The 20,230-nt window shown below is 38.5% G+C and overlaps 1 protein-coding gene across 33 annotated transcripts in view; it reads right to left on the bottom strand.

The window, feature by feature from the left end:
- Positions 1-20,230, bottom strand: part of DST (dystonin) — a 307,103-nt gene that overhangs the window by 18,861 nt on the left and 268,012 nt on the right. For all 33 annotated transcript variants that reach the window (XM_071806938.1, XM_071806947.1, XM_071806950.1 and 30 more), the window contains 10 exons: positions 19,015-19,212; positions 18,324-18,452; positions 15,093-15,263; positions 13,613-13,768; positions 13,175-13,381; positions 11,371-11,490; positions 7,641-7,810; positions 7,152-7,311; positions 4,712-4,906; positions 3,371-3,499 (listed from right to left, as the gene is read on the bottom strand). In XM_071806938.1, the coding sequence (XP_071663039.1) occupies positions 3,371-3,499; positions 4,712-4,906; positions 7,152-7,311; positions 7,641-7,810; positions 11,371-11,490; positions 13,175-13,381; positions 13,613-13,768; positions 15,093-15,263; positions 18,324-18,452; positions 19,015-19,212 (1,635 nt within the window). The remainder of the gene's footprint in view (positions 1-3,370; positions 3,500-4,711; positions 4,907-7,151; positions 7,312-7,640; positions 7,811-11,370; positions 11,491-13,174; positions 13,382-13,612; positions 13,769-15,092; positions 15,264-18,323; positions 18,453-19,014; positions 19,213-20,230) is intronic.

Genomic DNA, 20,230 nt, shown 5'->3' with positions numbered 1-20,230 from the left:
AGAAATGTTAAAAATCCTATTCCACATAAAGTATTAAGTGAAGCCCTAAAATCTTCACTGCAGCTTGCCACTCCTTAAAGCCCACCATATGGTAAATACTTGAAAGATACATCCACTTACTAAAAACTAGAAGGAAAATTAGGGAATTTTAGAAGTGCTGTAAATCATCTATGTGATAATCACTGGCAACATTTCAGATGACTTATTTTGTCTGTCTGTTACAGTAATTCTTCATAATAAACCATCAAGCTCCTAGCAGAGGCTGGAAATGTCCAACTATAATTACATGCTCAGACAAGATGACAGAGGACTTCAGGAGCAGCTATACTAAACTAACACAAATGTGAAAACTCAGCAGCTGAGGGGGAGAAACACAGCGAGAACAGAGACAGAGACTGCTAATTAAACAGCTGTTTTCAGAGGCGCTGCCATGTGGGAAAAGTCTTGTAAAAGCAAAAGAATGTTTACAGCTTTAGACATCCAAGCTCATGGCCACTGATGTTTCTGGGAACCCAGCACAGAAAAGGGTGGTAAGAGCAGAACTGGGGGGCAGTGGGGGGACACCGTGAACGGACAGCAGCAAAAATCCTGCAGGACTTTTCACATTCTTTCCACAGTTTCCATATATTATTATTTTTATTATTACTACTACTATGGTTTTACTATTCTGTCTATTTTGTTTTGTCTAAATGTTGTGTAAGTCTGTGTGTCTCTGTGAGCACCCTTAACTGGAACTCCCAACATCTCTCAGTGCCTAGTGGAATTGCTTGTTATATTTTAACATCTTTAATTGGGCTATAAAATGGAACCATGTCTCGGAAAGTTTAGCTCTTCCTCTCTCCACCCACAAAGGGCTATTTTGGATTTCAGAAATTAAAGATTAGCCAAGTCAGGTCTTATAAAATTCAAAATCATCTGAACATTATAGAAACAGGTTCTACAACAACTCATAATGGCATTATCCTGTGTCTTCACAAATTAAATATGAAGCTATTAGGAAATAAAAGTGTAACAAAACAACCTCTTCTACTATGCTCTAAAAGCCTTGAATAGGTAGGCTGCATATTTAAAGAGGCTCATTACTAACTGATTTTGACTTAAGCTTAAATTAATGTCATAGTTTAAGACCCAATCACAATAGCAGTCCTTCTCTCAGAAAGACTTTAGAGTTCTTACAATATTTCAGTTCAAAATGCTTTTGGAAAAGTGGAGGTGGGCTGTAGTGAGAGAATACCAAAATAAGCCAGGGCCAGGAGAAAACAAGGAACAACACTGTTTTACCTGCACAACTGTACTACAATATCTCAAAACCTAAATCTACAGTATACTACATAGTGTATAAAGCTTCCCCTCAGTAAAGGATGTTAATTGTATTGAACTGTGTGGCAGTCCAATGCTACAGACACATTCACAAGAGAGGAGATGGGATGTTTCTCATTAACTAATGCACTGCATTAACCCACTGCACCTCTCGGTCCCTAGAGAGGATGGCGAGTGACAGAAATGTCTCTGCCTGAGATAGCAGAATTCATTACATCATGTGCAGTATTTGAGAAAAGAAAATCAGTGATGGGCATAAAGATGGACCATTTGGATAAAATATCATCCTGAAGAAACCTTTCTATGTGTAGTTGGATACAAATGCATTAAGACTATTTTACAAGAATGACAGTGATAAAAGGAACATACATTTTATATTTATGTAAATGATGGCAGTCATACATTTCTGATATTAACGTTGCAGCCATATAATACAGACACGGTCTTTAAAACTAATATAATATACTACATGTTCCTTTTTTTTTTTTTTCTTGAAAGCTAATATTATGAGTTTAAGAGGAGAGACCACTCATTCATGGAAGATTTTGCTGTATGTGCTTATCGAGTGGTAAAGAAGCAGTGTCACAACCTTTCTTAGTTGAACAACTTCTGTTATTCGCCCTTTAAGAAGAAAACGCAGTTGGGAGAACATCATCTAAATTCTACTAAAAAAATTTAAGTACAGTATGGCCACATCTAACACTGAGATTGATTGTGTTGTGCTAGTGATTCTTCTCCCCAGCTGGACAAGGTTTCTCAGAGACAAACTTTGCTTTGGTTTGAGCTTCCAAGTTATGCTTCAGCTTTGGCAGCACAATTTTGAGCTTTACAACAGAAATAGTTGGTTAATCTATCTACATTACAGAGGGAGAAATTTAAGATTTTTTTTCTAATGATTTCAGTAGACGTAAGTTTTCATTCAGACGGTTCTTTCCCTTGTATTTAGAAGATCAAAAAATAAATAAAAGGAAACTGATGAAGCACACATGGAGAAAAGGCAGCTAAAAGACAAATTTCTTTGCACTGGAGACAGCGGGTTGCTACTGCCAGCACCCGTAAGCACACGCTTTTGCATACATACACCTGGCCACTAAAGAACAGCACCCAGTTTCCAGAACCCTAATTTAAATCTGAAAATGTCATCAAAACACTGCCGCCTAAGTACCTTAAAAACTCCATAGTTAAGAATCATTAGACAGTCATACTCTGCACGCACTCCTCTGCATAATAATATTCCCAAACTCAATTTAAACAGGATGATTTTCCACTCTCCATTTTGTAAGTTTTGTTATAACTTTCTTCAGAGCAATGATGAACAAATCCATTACTGTTATAATTTATTCTGTGATATTGTGGGCAATTTCATTTTTACACTACATTCTTGGTACTATTACTACTGCACTTAGAAGCAGAGTTTTGCATGAACTTAAATGTGCCTGTATGTAGCCTCCTGTTTGGAGACTGAAAATATGACCTCTATGTTCCTTACTTAGCCATTTTGTCATTTAATTACGGCAAAGTTAGTTTGATGGCTTATAATCCAGTATCTGCAGTACCTATGGCACTGCAATATTTCAGTACCTAATGCATGTGAAGCGTGACAGCACACTGTTTCACCATGACAGAAGGTTAATGGATGATAACATCATTCTGCTGACATTTACAAATGACCTTGAAAGAAAAGTATATGCTGGTTTGCTCAATGGTGCTAAGAAGATAGAAATACTTTCGCTACCATAGCAAGCTGTGTTATAATTGTCAGAAAGCGCATATTCCACAGAGGGGTTTTTATCGGTCTCTAAATGTTTACAGCAACTTTATAAAAGCCCATTATTTTCTTAGTACGCCCAGATGACTCAAACAATAGCCCAGCACCAGTATGCAAACCAAACTGTCAACTCCGTTAAATTTCTAGCTTACCTATAGAAACAGTTACAAAATCAAGCTGGATGCTGGATATGACTATAAGGGACAGACTTTGCCTCCTTTCCTTCATTCCACCCTCCAACAGACTTACTAGAATGAAGAGGACCTTCACTTTCTTGCTTACCCTGTGTTGGTCTATCAGTGTACGTAAGGCCTCCTCATCATCTGGAAGGACCCCGTGGAAACGAAGAGCCTGCTCTGCCTCGGCCAGCCACTCCAAAAGGACATGGACAACAGAGTGGAATTCTTCTGCCTGTTAAAATACAAGAAATCATGGTCACTCATGAGAGGATCTGACAGACACACTGCAGCTCACATAGGGAGACTGAGCCCACATTTGGAGTCATTAATCACACTGCAGTACTGGCACATTAATTTTCCATTTAAAAGTCAATGATATACAGTACTACATTTTCATAACCGTAAAAATATCTCATGCTTCCCAAAAAATTATACGAAGCCTAAAAGCCTGTTCATGCTTTTAGCCATCTGATTTATAGTGTATTTGCAGCTCAGTTGAGAATGTCATGCCTTTACACTGACAAATTACCCGGGAGGTGCTTTCACGGACCAGCTGGAGAGATGAGAATTATATTTTCTGCATAGTCTAAATCACTGGTTAAGCAAAATTAATTGACAGCCTGTTGGTGACTGACCCTTTTATGTCTGGAGAGAACAAGCAAGTTCCACCTTTGGTTGCAGCCATATTCAGACACAATTTGTGTTTGAGGTAGCTCAGGATTGTGCCTGCTCAGAGACCAGAGCACTGGACAAACACAGTACCCTGGGAAAGGCAGGGCAGGAATATTGTACAAAGCGGACACATTGCTATTGCAGAGGTCCCATCCTAGCCTAAACTCCAGATAGTCTACAGAGCCTTTACAGAGCTGTACATCTGTATTATCTCAGGTTTGGAAACAATACAGATTGGCCTATTTGTCTGGGATTGGTACCAGCCAATACTGAGATACATACACTGTTCAAACTCCTGAATGCACTCAGCACAGCTTCATTTTTTCTGCTACGTACTTCACTGTGCACTGCCATTGTGCCAATGTAAAAAAGTTTCCATTACACAAATTCACTTCTTTCCAATAAGGCATGAAGGGCATAAACGTGATTGCAATCTCCAGCTTCCTGTGAAGGGGCCATAGTTTTTAATTACCCTTCATGCTTGACTGTAACATCAGTGATTTCCTTAGATGGTAAGGTCTTTGAAACATTTGCTTTGCATTTGTGGTATAGACTAATAATAACAGCAATAATAAATGCTAAGAGTCATTATTTATGTGCTGTGGCAAAGGGATGGAGACAAGGTAAGCAAAGCATGAGCACTAAAATGAGTATTTTCAAATGAAATTAAATGACACGAAGGGAAAATGAAATTTTTTTTTTTGGCAAATAGACTGTAGATATTTTCTCCGCTTCTCATAAAGTACATATAGCACCACAAGTACTGCTCTACCTGCCGAAGAGCCTGTTCCAGTCGTGTTTGCTTGGATACTGACAGGGCACAAACTGTCTCCCACCGAGTGCTTAGCTCCTGCATTTGGACCTTCACCCACGAAGAGTCATCACGACTGCCTTCTATCAGCTCTCTGGCAGAGCGCTTCAGAGCCTGGACGCTGCTCGTTCTTTTTCCCAGCTCCTTCTGGAAAACCTAGGCACCACCAAATACATTTGATATGTTTAATTAATTAAGGAATAATTATGTAAAGACAGACAAAAAACTACTGGTTATAAGAAGAAACTGGAAGATGGATTTAGTTCAATCAAGAGTAACTCCACCAAAGTGACTCAAAAGACATAAGTTGTCGTCATTAGACTCCATCTATTTATACTCTATCCTATCCTAATAAAACTGGAATATGGCAGGAAAATGCCAGACAGATCCTGAGAAGCCATCCTGATGGAATGCATGGGAAATCCAGTCTCCTTACCACACTGGCTTTACACTCTTTATCAAAACAACTGATCTGACAGATTGGATTAACGTTCAAGATTGCCACAGCAGGAAAACATCAGATAAAATGCTAACAACCAAGGAGAAGATTTAAAATCACAAAAATGGAACTTAAACCCCATCTGGGGCTTTGAATATAAGGCTGTAGATCTCGCCACTGATTGATATATTTATGTGAGACTATGTTTATATTTTCAGACATAACAAGAATCACAGAATGGTTTGGGTTGGAAGGGACCTTAGAAATCACCTAGTCCCAATCCCCTTGCCAAGGGCAGGGACACCTTCCACTAGATCAGGTTGCTCAAAGCCCCATCCAACCTGGCCTTGAACACTTCCAGGGATGGGGCATCCACAGCTTCCCTGGGCAGCCTGTTCCAGTGCCTCACCAACCTCATGGGGAAGAATTTCTTCCTTATATCTAATCTAAATGTACCCTCTTTCAGTGAAATTCCATCACCCTTGTCCTATCACTACATGCCCTTGTAAAAAGTCCCTCGTCAGCTTTCTTGTAGATCCCCTTTAGGTACTGGAAGGCTGCTATGAGGTGTCCCCGGAGCCTTCTCTTCTCCAGGCTGAAAAATCCCAACTTTCTCAGCCTGTCTCCATAGGAGAGATGTTCCAGTCCTCTGATCACCTTCGTATTCCTCCTCTGGATTCACTCCAACAGGTCCATGTCCTTCTTATGTTGGAGGCCACAGAGCTGAACACAGCACTCCAGCTGGGGTCTCACAAGAGTGAAGTAGAGGAGGAGAATCACACTTCTTTTGATGCAACCCAGGACACAGTTGGCTTTCTGGGCTGCAAGTGCACATTACTGGGTCATGTAGAATTTCTCATCAATCAACACCCCCAAGTCCTTCTCAGAGCTGTTCTCAATCCATTCTCCACTCAGCCTGTATTCGTGCTTGGGATTGCTCCAACCCATGTACAGGATCTTGCACTTGACCTTGCTGAACTTCATGATGTTTGCACAGGCCCATCTCTCCAGTCTGTCAAGGTCCCTCTGGTCCCTTTTCTCCAGCATGTCAAATGCTTTGCTCAAGCTCCAGTTGCATAAAGGAAGCTCTTAAAAGCAGATATGACACCTACAGTATTCTCTGCCACTATGACTTAAGTTGTGATGTGCAATGGGATTTAAGAAGCAATTCCATCATACTTCAGGCTAATTTTTATAGACAACCCATGTTTCCAAATACTTATTTTCATGAGGGAGAAAATCTCCTCCTCACTGAACAGTCTTTAGATACTGGAAATCACTGGTAGACAAACGGAGAGATCATCACCTTGTAATCCTCCCAGTCTCCAGAGCTCTGTATGTAGCCTTTGCAATACCAGTAACTTCAACAGCTCTTTATTCCAACATACTGAAGTGCAAAACTGGGATTCAGAGGCACAGTCCTACATCTCCTACTTGCTCCCATCTCAAAAAACACTTTGGTAACAAAATACTGCAGCTTGCCAATGCAGGCTTCCTGGGCCATAGCCTAGTTGTATAATTTTAGCATTGCACCTACTTTTCTCCATGAATATACAGCAGCCCTGCAGGTTTGAAAGGCTGCTGTAGTCATGACAAGTGCACTGAACTTTTAGTTAGCAGATTACTAAATAAAAGCCCTTTTTCTCCCAAAGATTTACAGTAAAATAATTTTTGCCACCTCTTGCCCATATACACGTATTAATAAATGCACACTTGTGCATTTATCATAAAAACAAAGGATAGCAGCACTAAGTAAAATATCTCAAAGCTGACTGGTGTCAATGAGTCTCTAACAGTTGTTTTCTTCCATATATGTTTTACAGCATTTCCCATTGTTGATGACATGTTGGTGCTATAAAACTATTCCATGTTTCTAAAAATTACAGAATAGCCAAATAAAGATACCATCAAAATGCTACACTTAGCAGTCTAGTAATTAGAAAATCATGGTTTTGGAATTACCTTGTGATTGTCAATCAGGTTCATCACTAAATCAATGTCTCCATGTACTGGCTGATCTTCCGCCAGCTGAGGTTCAATTTTGTATAACCAGTCAATGAGAGCTTGGAGAGCATCAGTAAATTGTCCCGAAAATAACAGGGCTTCCTCCAGTTTATTTTGTCTGAGAGGAAAAAAAAAAACAAAACACCACACACAAACAAAATAATCATTCATTCACTTTAAGAAAACATTTTCAGCATAAAATGATAACAACCAAGACCTTTCAATCAGCGTTTCCCTTTTCAAATAGTGAGACCATCACACCCATCCAGTCCTCTTCCATACCATCAGTAAAGGATACATTTCCAGTATTCTACTACTTGGGCACTCTTAACTCTCAAACAAGGTAGCCAATCTGGTTTTACTTCTACACAACAGAAGCTGAAACAGAAGTCAAAAGAATTCTCCTAAGCCTTTTTCTTATCTGCTGAACAATTAGTTTTAATTTACCTTTCCACTGATTTTCCACAAATTGTATCCCACTTATCCCTTAGTTCACTCAGCATATCGTCAAGTTTCAGATTGTCATCAGCCAAGGTGGTTTTCTCTTTCAAGGAGCGTCCAGTCCTATTTGTAGTATCATACACAGAATGTTTGGCACCAAGAGATTTCTGGAATTCCTATGTATATGGAATAAAAAGAAAACACCTATATAACATTAACTGCTTACAGGTCACAGTTTATTAGTCTTTGACATATTATTTACAATGGAAATTGTAAATGTGGCTACAAGAAAATGTTAAACTTACTGCAAATTTTCTAGCCTGACAGTGCCACAGTGCACCTGACATTATATGGGGCTTGACACTAGCAGAGTCCCTGCCTTTTGTCCCCCTCTGTAGCTCTGTGTCTACTGGAACAACCCCTGGAAAATCCCTCCTTCAGTGACAGCAATGATTCCTGTCCTACTGCCATATTCCTGAATTTGAGCAAGAGGCTACATGGTAGTCAGAAGAATGTGAAAGAACTGTGACTTTGGGAACCATGAACTCAACAGTATTCATACTACATTTTTACGTACAGAGATTTCAAGCCAGTGTAGAGCACCCCAAGGGATACAAAAGTCACTCTGTTTTAGCTCAGGATGGTGAAACTGGGAAGCCTCCAATCACAAGTGTTTAACCCTCCTAAGACTAAAGCATACTATAATTGGTAAGAATTGTATGCCAGAAATAAACAGATCCAGGCACAAGAAGCAGCCAGGTGACATTCCAATAACCCAGTTTGGGCTGGAAGCCACAACCACAAGCAGGTTTCTGCGATCCAATGACTCTGGAAGATGACAGTGACACAGCAGTTCCATTCACCTGACAGCTTCTTCTGCACAGAGTCACTGGAAGCTTTTCAGAGACACAGAGGAGCACACAGAATCACAGCTCATCTGATACTGCAGAGGAGTTAACCAACTGACAGGGTAAATAATTAAATAAAGAAACACTGCCAAAAGACAGAAACAGTGCTACACATCAGCTTTTAAACGGTAGCAATGCATAAAGTATGTTATTTCACACCTTCATGAACTGCTAGCAGGAAATCAGTTAACGAAAAAAATGAAAATCACGAGCTTGCTTTAGGAAACTGAGATATACAGAATTAAGTTTGGGGGTTTTTTTGGGTCACAAAATAATACTAGGCCAAAAGAGTCTGTGCTCCTTTTATTTGATGAGGTTTATTAACTACTTTATTAACTACTTAATACTACATGCATGGCTGCCAGAGAAGGATCATACAGGAAAAACAGATTTACAGGTGAACAAATGGTTGCAGACAATTCCTTCTTTGAGAGACTGACTACACATACTATATCATATCTACTTTAACTTGATTTCACAGAGGTGTAATGTAGATTTTGGTTTAAGCTGCCTGAAGCAGACAGGTAAGATGAACGGAATCTCAGTAATTAAGTATTTACCTTCCTTCTAAGGAAGATGGGAACATATAGATAAAATTAGCCAGGTTCATATCAATGTACTGTCAGGAACATTCAGCATTAGCACAGGAATGGACTGGGTGACCTAGTAAGGGTTTTTCCATTCCTGACTTTTAAAAATGAGAAAAAATTGCTGATAAGCAGACCGTGAATAACCCCCAAAAGTCCCTGGCAACACACTAGATATGACTGAGAGAGAAAACACATTATCTTGGCTTTTCTCTTTCAGGGACTCTTTTTTCTTTTTCTTTTTTTTTTTTTTTGGCAGTAACAACTGGTAAAGAGTGAGTCCAAATTATTGCTTACAGCACACACATTCAGTTCAGATAGCAAAATCGTTAACTAAATGGAGCAAGGAAACCTTCAAGGCTGGACAGAAAAGACAAAGACAGACACAGGGGGTATATGTGGGAGTGGAAGGAAAGGACTCAAAATACAAGGAAGGACATTGCAGTGTTGGGAAGTTTGACAGCTCATTAAAAAACAATTGAGTTGATTTCTTGGGGGGGTTGTTTGAAGTTTAAAGTCACAAAGTTCACAAAACTCCTTCTCTCACATACATTCATCTTCTTCCTCCAAACTGCCAGTTTCAATCCTAATATCCCTGTGTCACACTCCATGCCATTCCTTAATGAGATTCAAGCAACTGAAGCAGCTACTCTCTGCTGGCATTTTTTAAGAAAAGAAGCTGGCAAAAAGCTACTGAGAGAAGTGATGAGTCTGCCAATCCATGTGAGGCAGCCTCATCTCATAAAACGTACTGCTGTAGGCGGAAAGAACAAGTGAGACTATCAAGTTTAACATGTCAGAAGAGGGGAGGAGAATAAAGGTAGAGTCAAACCTCAGGACCTGGAAGAACCTCAAAGCATACTCACAACGTGTTGACCATACTCATGAGGAGTCTGAACTTTACATAAAGAAAATAGAGCAGTGGAAGGAACAGAAGACTGATCAAGTCACAGAAGACAGGAAAGACTACCTTAACAGATAGATTTTTTTTTTCCCCCCCCCTAAATTCCCATTGCTGACTTAAAATTCTGGCAACAGCAGCAGTCCCAGAACAAACTGAAATTGCAGAGTTAGCATAACAGAACGTTAATGTAGGTTTTATCAAAAAATTTTAACAGCAAGCATAGGTAAAACTATTTTTGTTTGACCAAAAGCCAACCTTCTATAAAAGAAGAATATTTTTCTGGTTGATAAACAATACTTAAATCATCATGCAAACTGAGAGATTATAAAAATATAAAGCAGTCTGATGCAGTAAGCAATTATTAGTATATGTGGAAAAAGCTGTCAGAGGTAAAAACAACCAACAGAAGCTACAATGAGATACGCAAATCCTTGAGGATATTGCGCAGAATGAAAACATGAAAGAAATTAAGAAAAATAAAATGGAGATGAAAAGTAGAAGTTATTGTATGCCAAAATGTAGAAAAATGAATGATCTTTCGATACTCTTGTCTCTGATGAAACTGCTCCAAGACAAATCTTGAATCACAGTCTGTCCCTGAGGATTCTACCACTCACTCACTTGATCCTCAGTAATATATCATTAAAGGATTTTACAAAAGTAAAAGTGAAGTAAAGGCTTCTTCCATCCTTTATTTTTTCTGTGTTTGATGGAACTACAGAGTTTTTACACCGCTATTATTATTTGTTTGAGAAGCAAGGTCTATCAGTGAGATTTTCATTTTCACCTACAGTAGTTGGTTTGTGGAAAGCTGGTCCTGGAATTTTGAATCCCATAAACAAAAACGGCCTTTGCTACTAAATGGTGTCATTTTACTTTCCAAAGGATATCATAAATATTTCCACTTGACATAAAAAACAACTTCCACTCAAAATACAAGATTATTTTTCAGTTTTCAGGTGGTTCTGTAGTATTAAAATGAAAACCTCAACCCAAATAACTGGATGGTAAATTTGTGGTTTAAGGACTGAAAAAAGTCTGCAATAAAACCTCTTCAGATATTCCTATTCTGAGATTACTTTGTTTTTACAGTTTCCATGGTGCTGTATTATTATGTCTTTCTTTTTCATAGTTATCCGTTCCCCCCCAGACAAGATAGTGTGAAATTTTTGTTTTCACTCCCCACCGGTAACACACCACCATTTAATCTGATGCTAATAAACACTCCATTGTAGTAAAGCCACAAACCTTCTTCCTTTGATGACTGAATAGTATGAGATTGACAAGACTTACCTACATCTCACTGGGCACTTGGCATTTCCTCACTCACGACTCACCTTATGCTGTGCAAGCTGCATCTTTATTTTGTCAGGGTCATTTGCAATTTCAAGATCTGAGTCCAAAGATTTCTCTGACTCTTCCAGCCATTCCATAAGTTTGTGCCAGGCATCATGGAACTGTGGCAAAGTGAGATTCGCAAGAATTAAAAAACTCACTGGTTCATAAAATATTCTGAAAACATTAATTACCGACCAATTCTCTACAGGCCAAACAAGTACTCTGCAGACTTCAGAAAAACCTGGTGTCCTTCTACTCCCCTGTCTCTCACAAAGGACCAGCCAAACCATGGACTCAGCCTCCCCTCTCCTATGTGAAATAGCAACCTTTTATGTACATGATCTGCACACATAGTGTCTGTCTTTCAGAAACACATTGATAACTCCTGTTGATGTGCTCGTCATTTAGATTCTTACATTTTTAGTAACGAATAGTAAACAGAGCAAGAATGGGGCTTAGCTCTTGCTTACATGGGACTACAGAAATAAATCACTGGGGAAAACTCCCGTCTGAATGACTGCTCAAGATTTTCCCCGGGATGTTGACAAATGCTGTCATTAAATCAAATGCAATCTTGGTGTGCAAGGAACAGATTCTTGATCTTCCTTCCTCTCTCAACAAAAAGAGCACTTCGGGGAAGGAAGCAGGGAAAGACTAAAGATTCAACCAGATTTCACTAAGTGGCATCCCTTTGGGATTCGATTTTCTATGCTACCCATTTCTCTCTCTGCATCCCTTTTGAAATTTTTTCTTGCCTGGGCTGCCTACAAATGAAAGCACAAGAAATGAGTCCAGAAACCTCTCAAAGCTCCTGGACCCTGTTTTGCATGACTGGATCAGGCCTTGACACCAGCACCCTTCAGTACTCCTTTCCTGGTCTGTACAGAGAGTTGTCATCCTAAATTCATAACTTATTGTTTTCAGTTCTGTCAATTGATATAGAGATGAAATCCAGCTCATTGCAGAACTGTTGTATGCATGAATGCAGAAGAGAAATTGCTGGAAAATAAATAACATTTACTTGGCTTATGGACTAATTAATTGCCCAGAGAAGTTCTTAACTCTATGAGCTGAGCAGTGGTAGCAGTGAATGTGGGAATGTGGTTTGGCTATGGACATGACCAAATTCTGGTCATGTTCACTTGAATAAAAGCAAGCTAGAACTTTCTATTGACTTTTAAACATATTACATTCCTCTCATACATTTTGTTTCTTATCATTTATGTTCGTCTGTGAGTGGAACACGAATCCAAGGAAAAAAATGTACGCTCCCTGGTGAGGAAAACTGCGTAAAAAAAAAACTCTCCAGGATTTTCAGGAAATAAATGGAGATACATTACCACACAGAAGATTATTGGTCTAGTAACTAACATAAGAGATTAAGGAAGTGATGACTATTAATCAGAGCACAATGTAAACCCAAGAAGAAAATACTAAGGAATACTCCCACAGATAAATGAAAAGGGTTCATCACATTCTTTAAAATATAAGGGGTTGATTGTGAAACTTCTTTTTGAGGACAGATGGCACTAGTGCACATCTGGAAGCCATACTGTAACTTTCTTCTTTCAGACTATTCTGTACTGCAGACAGAAGTCACTGCTCGGGTTGAAAATGATGCTTTCACCTCCCAAATGAAGTGCTCTATGATTGAATCACAGAAATTACTCCACTAACTCAACAGTGTCTGTCACACTAAACACAGACTTACTTGAAAGTGCTTTAAAGCATCATATTCTTCAAGAGTCTGGATGTAATTACAGCTAAGTTCAAAGAGTTGTACAACAGCTGTTGTCCGATTACCTGTTTTGCTCTTTTCCTTGCATCATCCAAAGCTCTTCCCCTTTCAACTAAGCGTTGAACTACTTTTTCCCATCGGCTCTGTACACTAATCAGCAGATTCTTAATGAGGACAACATCCTGTTTCTGGCTGAAATATTTCAAATGGGTTCCAGTTTTGTCCAGCTCTATGATCTGATCTCGATGAGAATTCACTTCTGTGGCAAAAACCTTGGAAAAAGGGGAGAAAATTACTCTGGATACTACATTGCTCAAGCACTGGGTAAACACTGAAAAAACTCCAGTTTGATAAAGAATGATCCAGCGAGAAAAAGTATAAAACGTACTTTAAAACAAATTAAATGTTTCTCTGAATGCCAGCATTACAGGGTTCATTTGGACATTGTTAAAGTATCTCCACAGAGTGGGAGAAAAACGTTACACATCTGTTTCTTTACATACCTTGTGTTCATCAATTTGAAACAAGACAGTGTCCAAGATAAGACTTGGCCGAGAAGCTGCAGTTAGAGTTTGCTCAGCCTGAGTAAGCCAATTGATGAAATCTTGAAGTGAGTTGTGGAACTCCATAGCTAAATTGAGGGCTTCTTCCAGTTTGGTCTGTAAAGATAGGTCATATTTTAATAACAGCTGATATTGTGCAGGGGCCTCAGCCAAGTAAACCATTTTAGGTCCGTATTTTGGAGTAAACCATTTTAGTTTAGCATTTTAAAACATTCTTCAACTCAAAGTTTCTGACCTCTAAAATAACAGCCTGCATTTCAGCATATTAAAGGAGATGGACAGAAGAGTAACAGTAAAATGATGTACAATAGATAAGTAGAAAATACAGCACCTAGTATCAAGATTAAAATTTCCACATTAGAACATTACATCTACTACTACTTAATCCTAACGTATGGATTTATCCATTTCAATACAAAATCTGTAATATATCATAAATCTAAGGTGGTGGTGCACTTGGAAGAGCCTCAAAGAGGCTTCTCTTGCACTGAACAAAAGAATAAGTTTCCCTAGACCACTTCTTTTTAATCAAGCCCAATTTTCATTTTGGTTGCCTGAACTGAGACGCGTTTCGGACACAGAATTTTTGTTGATCATGAGATCGCAGTCAGAGATTTTCAAACAATTACACTGCTGGCCTAACTCAGCACTTACAGCTTCCTGAAGGAAGGTGCTCATGTTGGGTATTAATTAGTTTGACATTATTACATTATACAGCTACCTTAAGAGACACCAGCATTCTTTAAAATATAACTAAGTTGTGAATTAAATATTTGTGCTTCATACACATCAGGGCTGTACAGAAAGTTCTTCTGTTTGTAATTATTTATATTCTTCATTGTTTGATTGAGGTAGAACAAATGGACTACACTTCGTGAAGGAATGAAAGCAAAATGAAATTAATAACAAGAACACGTATGTTGCATATCAGTGAAATCATGCTATTCATCTGTGTTAGAACAGAAGGTAGTCACTTGAAGTAAGTGGCAGAAGGCCAAGCATTTGGAAAATTTAAGAAAAAAATGGATGAAAGCTAGGAAAATTAATGAAGCAATTCTGTACTGAGAAGGGGGTAAGCTTGAATGATCAAATAATCTTATTCACTCTCTTATTACTCTCTGTAATAAAAAACAGAAAAGCCCTCATCCTACTAAATGAGCATTATCAGTATAAATTAACATATTTCTGTGGAACAGACTTGTACCATTCCCACCCATCCTCCCCCCCAATTATAGATAATCAACTTCTTGAATCCCATTTTTCCCAGTACTTTCTAAACAAACAAATGAATTCTGCGTAACTGTCTCTACAATTGATTTTCAATCTACAAGATCAAGCAAGTATGCATGCATAAAAGCACTGAACATTAACATCCTTAAATACATTATTTACACTTCTATTTTTATGTAAAAATACGTACTTTTCTTTCACTGAGCTTTGTTTGTACCGATTCCCATTTTTCTTTTAAGTTATTTATGTCCTGCTCAACATTTGTTTCAGCAGACTCTGGGCATCTTGCAAGCATCTGCTGGCCTTTCTGCATTAGACACTTGTATGTCTCTTCTTTGGCTTCAAAGGCAGCACAAAGTTCCTAAATAAAGCAAGCACAAAAAAATAAGTCAGGTAGAATTTAATACTCTCTACAAATACTATTATGATATTTATTCCTCCCCCAACATTTAGCAGGTATGATTAAGACTAATAAAAGAAACATATGTAATTCATAAAAAGCCAAATGAGCAAAGAAAGGGCCCAATTCTTCAGGAAATGAGAACTTGTACTGTCTGTCAGATATTTTCTCTGAGATCTAAAGCCTGGCAAAGAAAGTACTATGCACTTAGTGCACAAGACTTGTTACAACTTGGTTGGTTTAAGGTCCATGTGCAGCTGACACACACAAAGTGTCAGCATTATACAGTGCGCTGAAAGCCCAGACCTATCCCAATACGTCTTCAAAAGTGGGTGGAACAACTTGGGAGGGCTGCTTTATTGGACACTGTCTCTTTTGTTTTGCCCATATATTCATTCACTTGCTAGGCAAGAGCACTGAAGAAATTTTACACAGAAAAAGAAAGCCAGGAGAATAACGGTAACGGCTGTTTTACCTCCTAATTACTCTACTAAATATTCTTCTTTAACTATGTTAAAGACAAGGTGGAAAGGGGCATGTTCAATATTGTAACAGACCATCTAAAAACCATTAATATTAAAAAAGTTGCTGCAGACTCCCAAATGAGGAACATCTTCCAGGAAATGAGAAATAAGTGTCTTGCAAACAGGAGGAAAAGGACTCTTCCTCTGATTCCCAGGACAAGAACCCAAACCCCACATTTTCTTTGGGCTAAGAGATTCTGCATACAGGGTTCTACCTGAGCACAGAGGAGAGCAAAGCAGGAAGCAGGTTCAGCCACGAGCTAAGGCTTTAACAGGACACAAAGCTCCTTTGCTTTCTTTCTGAGGACTATGAGAAGTGGTGCCATCTAGCCTGTTTCCTCTGACATTCTCAACCTCCCCACAATATTTCTCGTTTCCAGAACTCCCCAAAGCATCTTATTTTACAGCAGAACCTCTCCATAGTAAACCCAAGGAGTCCAGCACAGGTGAGTCACGGTGAGGCAGGAGTAGCCCCAGACACTGGGGCTGGGCTCAGCCTAAGACAGGGTTGCAACACAAGTGGTTAATTCAGCAGTACAGTCATGTTCTGAAGTGGGCAAGAGCAGTTAAAGTTGTTTTAAAGGAGGAACTGAGAGAAATGATTGTTTTAAGAAAAGGAGAGGGATGTTCTGAGCAGCGCTGGGACAGCCAGAGGCATTTTTTAAGACCTTTTCCTGTTGGTGTCCTGTAATGTCTCTTCATATCTTTTGTTTTCCTGAAGCTGCCTTAGCTGGAGACGCTGACCAATCTCAGCTCCATTCATGAGCTGATTATGGTTAAGGGCTCTCTTATTTATATTTGAAGAAACAGATTTTATACTCAAGAAAACGGTTCACAGTGTTATTTCCAAAGAGAAACAAATCAAAGTGCAAAACTTTCTTCTTCAGCCACAAACTAACACAGGTTCTATCACTTAGGGGCAAGTTTGAATTTAGAATAGTACTCAACATGACAAGTGGCTTTAACACAGGAAAAGAAAAAAAAGGAGAATTTTCACATATCTGCACAGATGAACTGAGAACTACCTAAACTGAAATCAAGTCCTGCTTTTTAAGGCTTATATACATTAAAGGATAACAAGTCAATGCCTGCAGTTACATGAAGGCCCACACTATAGTAACAATCTGTTAAGACATCCACATACAGTTAGGAAATGATTGTATAGAATACATATTACTGGGGACACATTCACATTTGTTTCAACTATAACACTACATTCAGGTTAAGGATTCTTTAATCAATCTGTAAGTAAAGTAACTATTAAAAATGTGTAGAGTAGAAGAATCCATGGAAAATATTTTGGTCTTGATCTGAGCTTAAGTCCAGGATGAAAAATGGAAAGAGCTCCACTGACCCTCATGGAATCGTGATTTTGTCCCACCCACACCGTGGAGAGAAAGAGAGAGAAGGAAAAACAAAAAGGTTTGTTTGTTTGTTTCCCTTTAAGACCAAAAGAGAATGATTGAGGGGATGATCAAAATCACAAGTTTATTTCTGTATTTTGTCTTAATTTCCTGTCATAACTGACTTTAAAACTGTAAATTACTTTCCTTCTCAAAAATAGTTATTGGTAAATTTTAGAGGAAAAAACAAAAAAAAACCTGCCCTGCCCCATATTGGTGGGCAATGACCTTCAGCATTATTCCAAAATGAAATCTGATTTTTAAAGCTATGACAATGCAGTATTCTAATGGAAACAGTGTCAGGCATATTCAAGTTCAAGGACAGTTCAGTAAATATCACTGTTACATCTGAGCCAGGAGGTCAGGAGTTTAGATCACTGGATTTAGACCTATATCCTGGCCTAACAGCACAGCACGATTTTACATGAATGTAGTACTACGAACTACCTTCCTTTGAGGTAGGTGATCAAGCTTAAGTGTCTCTTTTCAAGCTCTGTGGTTGTACAGGGCCAGAGAAATCCACAGAAAGTTTCTTAAAGAGAAAGGAAGGGAAGGAAGAGAATAATTCAGGCATTCTGATCAGCTTGCAATTTCTAATGGAAGTAGAGTCTCTATATGAGGCAGTAGTCCTTATTACATCTGTACTAATGATGACTTCAATGTCAGCTGTGGTTAGATAAAGAATAAAGGATCAAGTCTCTTAATTCAAGGTTCAATTAATGTAGATCACTTTGAGGTTCACTTTCATATCTTAGAAGCAGCATAAATGTAGTCATGGGGATAGAAGGGAAAACAAAAATAGGAATCGCTGAAAAATCTGCAAACACTTTCTGTTTTTCTTTCTGAGAGAAGGGATGCAAAAGTTCTTTTATTTCCCTCTCAGCACTACTAATGGTTCAGCTTTGGGCATCTCCCAAGTGACTACTTTTCCTACACTGAAAATAACAGTGTTGTTTTGAAGGCTATTAAAATGTTTTAAGATACTGTACAGACATTGTGATACATAGAACATGCTCTGTATTTACCATAAACACTTTTGAAAGATAGTTAGTCCTGAAATGTAATTTGCAAAACATTCTAATACTGATCCTTACCATATGGGTATTAAGCTGCTCTCTTGCTGTTTCTGGTAAGCCTCCAACAGGTTTTGATGCCAACAGCTGACGTTCAGTGTCTGTCAGCCATTGCTGCAGATCTTCAACTTCACCATGGAAACCTTGGGCCTAAAGGATACCATATCATTTTAGAGCTCACTTAAATGTTCTTTGTTCTAAAACCGGCTCAGATCCAGAAGTATAATGGCAACATATTTAACCAAATACTTGCAATAATCAAAGAAAAAAAACCAAAAAACAACAACAAAACAAAAACAAAACCAAAACCAAACAAACAAAAAACAAACAACACCAAACCAAAACACCACAAAAAACACACACACAAAGGAAAAAAAAACAACCCAAAATTTAAACTAGCTCAAAAACCACGGAAATCTTGAAAGCAGGCTAGAGGAGCAACTGCGAGATCAATGCTTTCCCTGAATAATACACCTATACAGAAATTTCAGCCTTTAAAAATACATAGGTCAAAAGCTGAAGTCTTAATTCAACACTATAAAAGCCAGTGGTCAGCTGTTAAAGATACAGCTGGATTCAAACTTTCTCCAAATTCAGCAGTGTTTGCGTTATGGTTTTGATTTAGGGCAACTTCTAATACTTTATCTCTGTATTTCATGTAAAAAGACCCTTTTTTCTGAGTTATCTCTCTATTCGATCATTTCCTGTTCACCTGGATCAAGGCACTGTCCAGCTGCTGTTTCCTTTGCTCTGTTTTTTCCAACACATTTTGCCAGTGCTGATTCAGGAGTTCCAACTTGCTCCGTAAATTACTTGCTTCTTCAACAGCACTTGATTCCATCAGGTCATTTCCTGCTTTCTTAACTGCTTCCACTGTAGACTGATGAGCTAAAACATCATTTTGTAGCACCTACAAATATAACACAGTATGTATGATTGGCCATGTTGATACCTCATTGAATTAAAGCAATCACAGCAACCCAGCTACTTCTAATCTAGTGACAAGGCAACACTTTAACATGTATTAGCAAATAAAGCAAATAACCAAGGTCTCTTCAGTCAAAAGCAGTAACAGACCATTCTGCTAAAATGTTACAGTTTATTTTACATCTTGGAAGAAAAATATACTCCTTCTGAATACACATATTTCTGAAATTACGAAAGGTTTCTTGTAGTGCTAGTTAAGAACTATTTCTTCACTTTCTTTCATTTGCTACATACTTTATTAGGATTTTTCTTTGTTTTTGAGGGTAAGGTATGGAAACAGTGCTTGTGGAGCAGTAGTCTGAGAAGAGAGAGAGGAACAAGAATACTATGTGCCTGCTGTGCCATACAGCCACACGACTGCCGCGATGTCTTTTCTGATAACACGACAAGTCACAAGTAGCCTTGTATGCAAAACACACATCATATTTGCTTTAATTCTTCTAAGCTAAGGACTGGAAGAGATTCTTTATTTTATTTTCCTAACAGGGTGAAAAAAAGGCATATTCACAGAAGCAGATACATCCTATCACTTCCTTCCTGCTGAAGCTCACTAAGAACAACTTTCCAAAGTTATTCAAGAGATGGATGTTTTTACAGGCTACCACAGGATGCACTACTGCATGAACTTTCTAACCTATAAACTCTGTTTTATGAAAAGGAAGTAGATTGATTATGTGTTTGCTGAACTCCTTTGGCACTGAAGGTAGATGAAGTCATAAATGATGTGTGGATGCTTCTTCAGTAGTAAACCACTTCTGTTTGATGAGAATATAAAAGGTTCATGGAGCAGAAGCTATGTTTCTAATTTTTTTTTAAGGGCCTGTTTATAACAGTAGTCACACAGGGCACGTGGATATTTTCCTCTGCTCAAGTTCCAGCTCACCACACAAAAAGCTTCAGAAGCTACATTAATACAAACAATGAAAATGCCTTAATTATCT

This window comes from Patagioenas fasciata, chromosome 3 (genome assembly GCF_037038585.1).
Source record: "Patagioenas fasciata isolate bPatFas1 chromosome 3, bPatFas1.hap1, whole genome shotgun sequence".
Classification (NCBI taxonomy): Eukaryota; Metazoa; Chordata; class Aves; order Columbiformes; family Columbidae; genus Patagioenas; species Patagioenas fasciata.
This window is presented reverse-complemented; position numbering and strand designations above follow the sequence as displayed.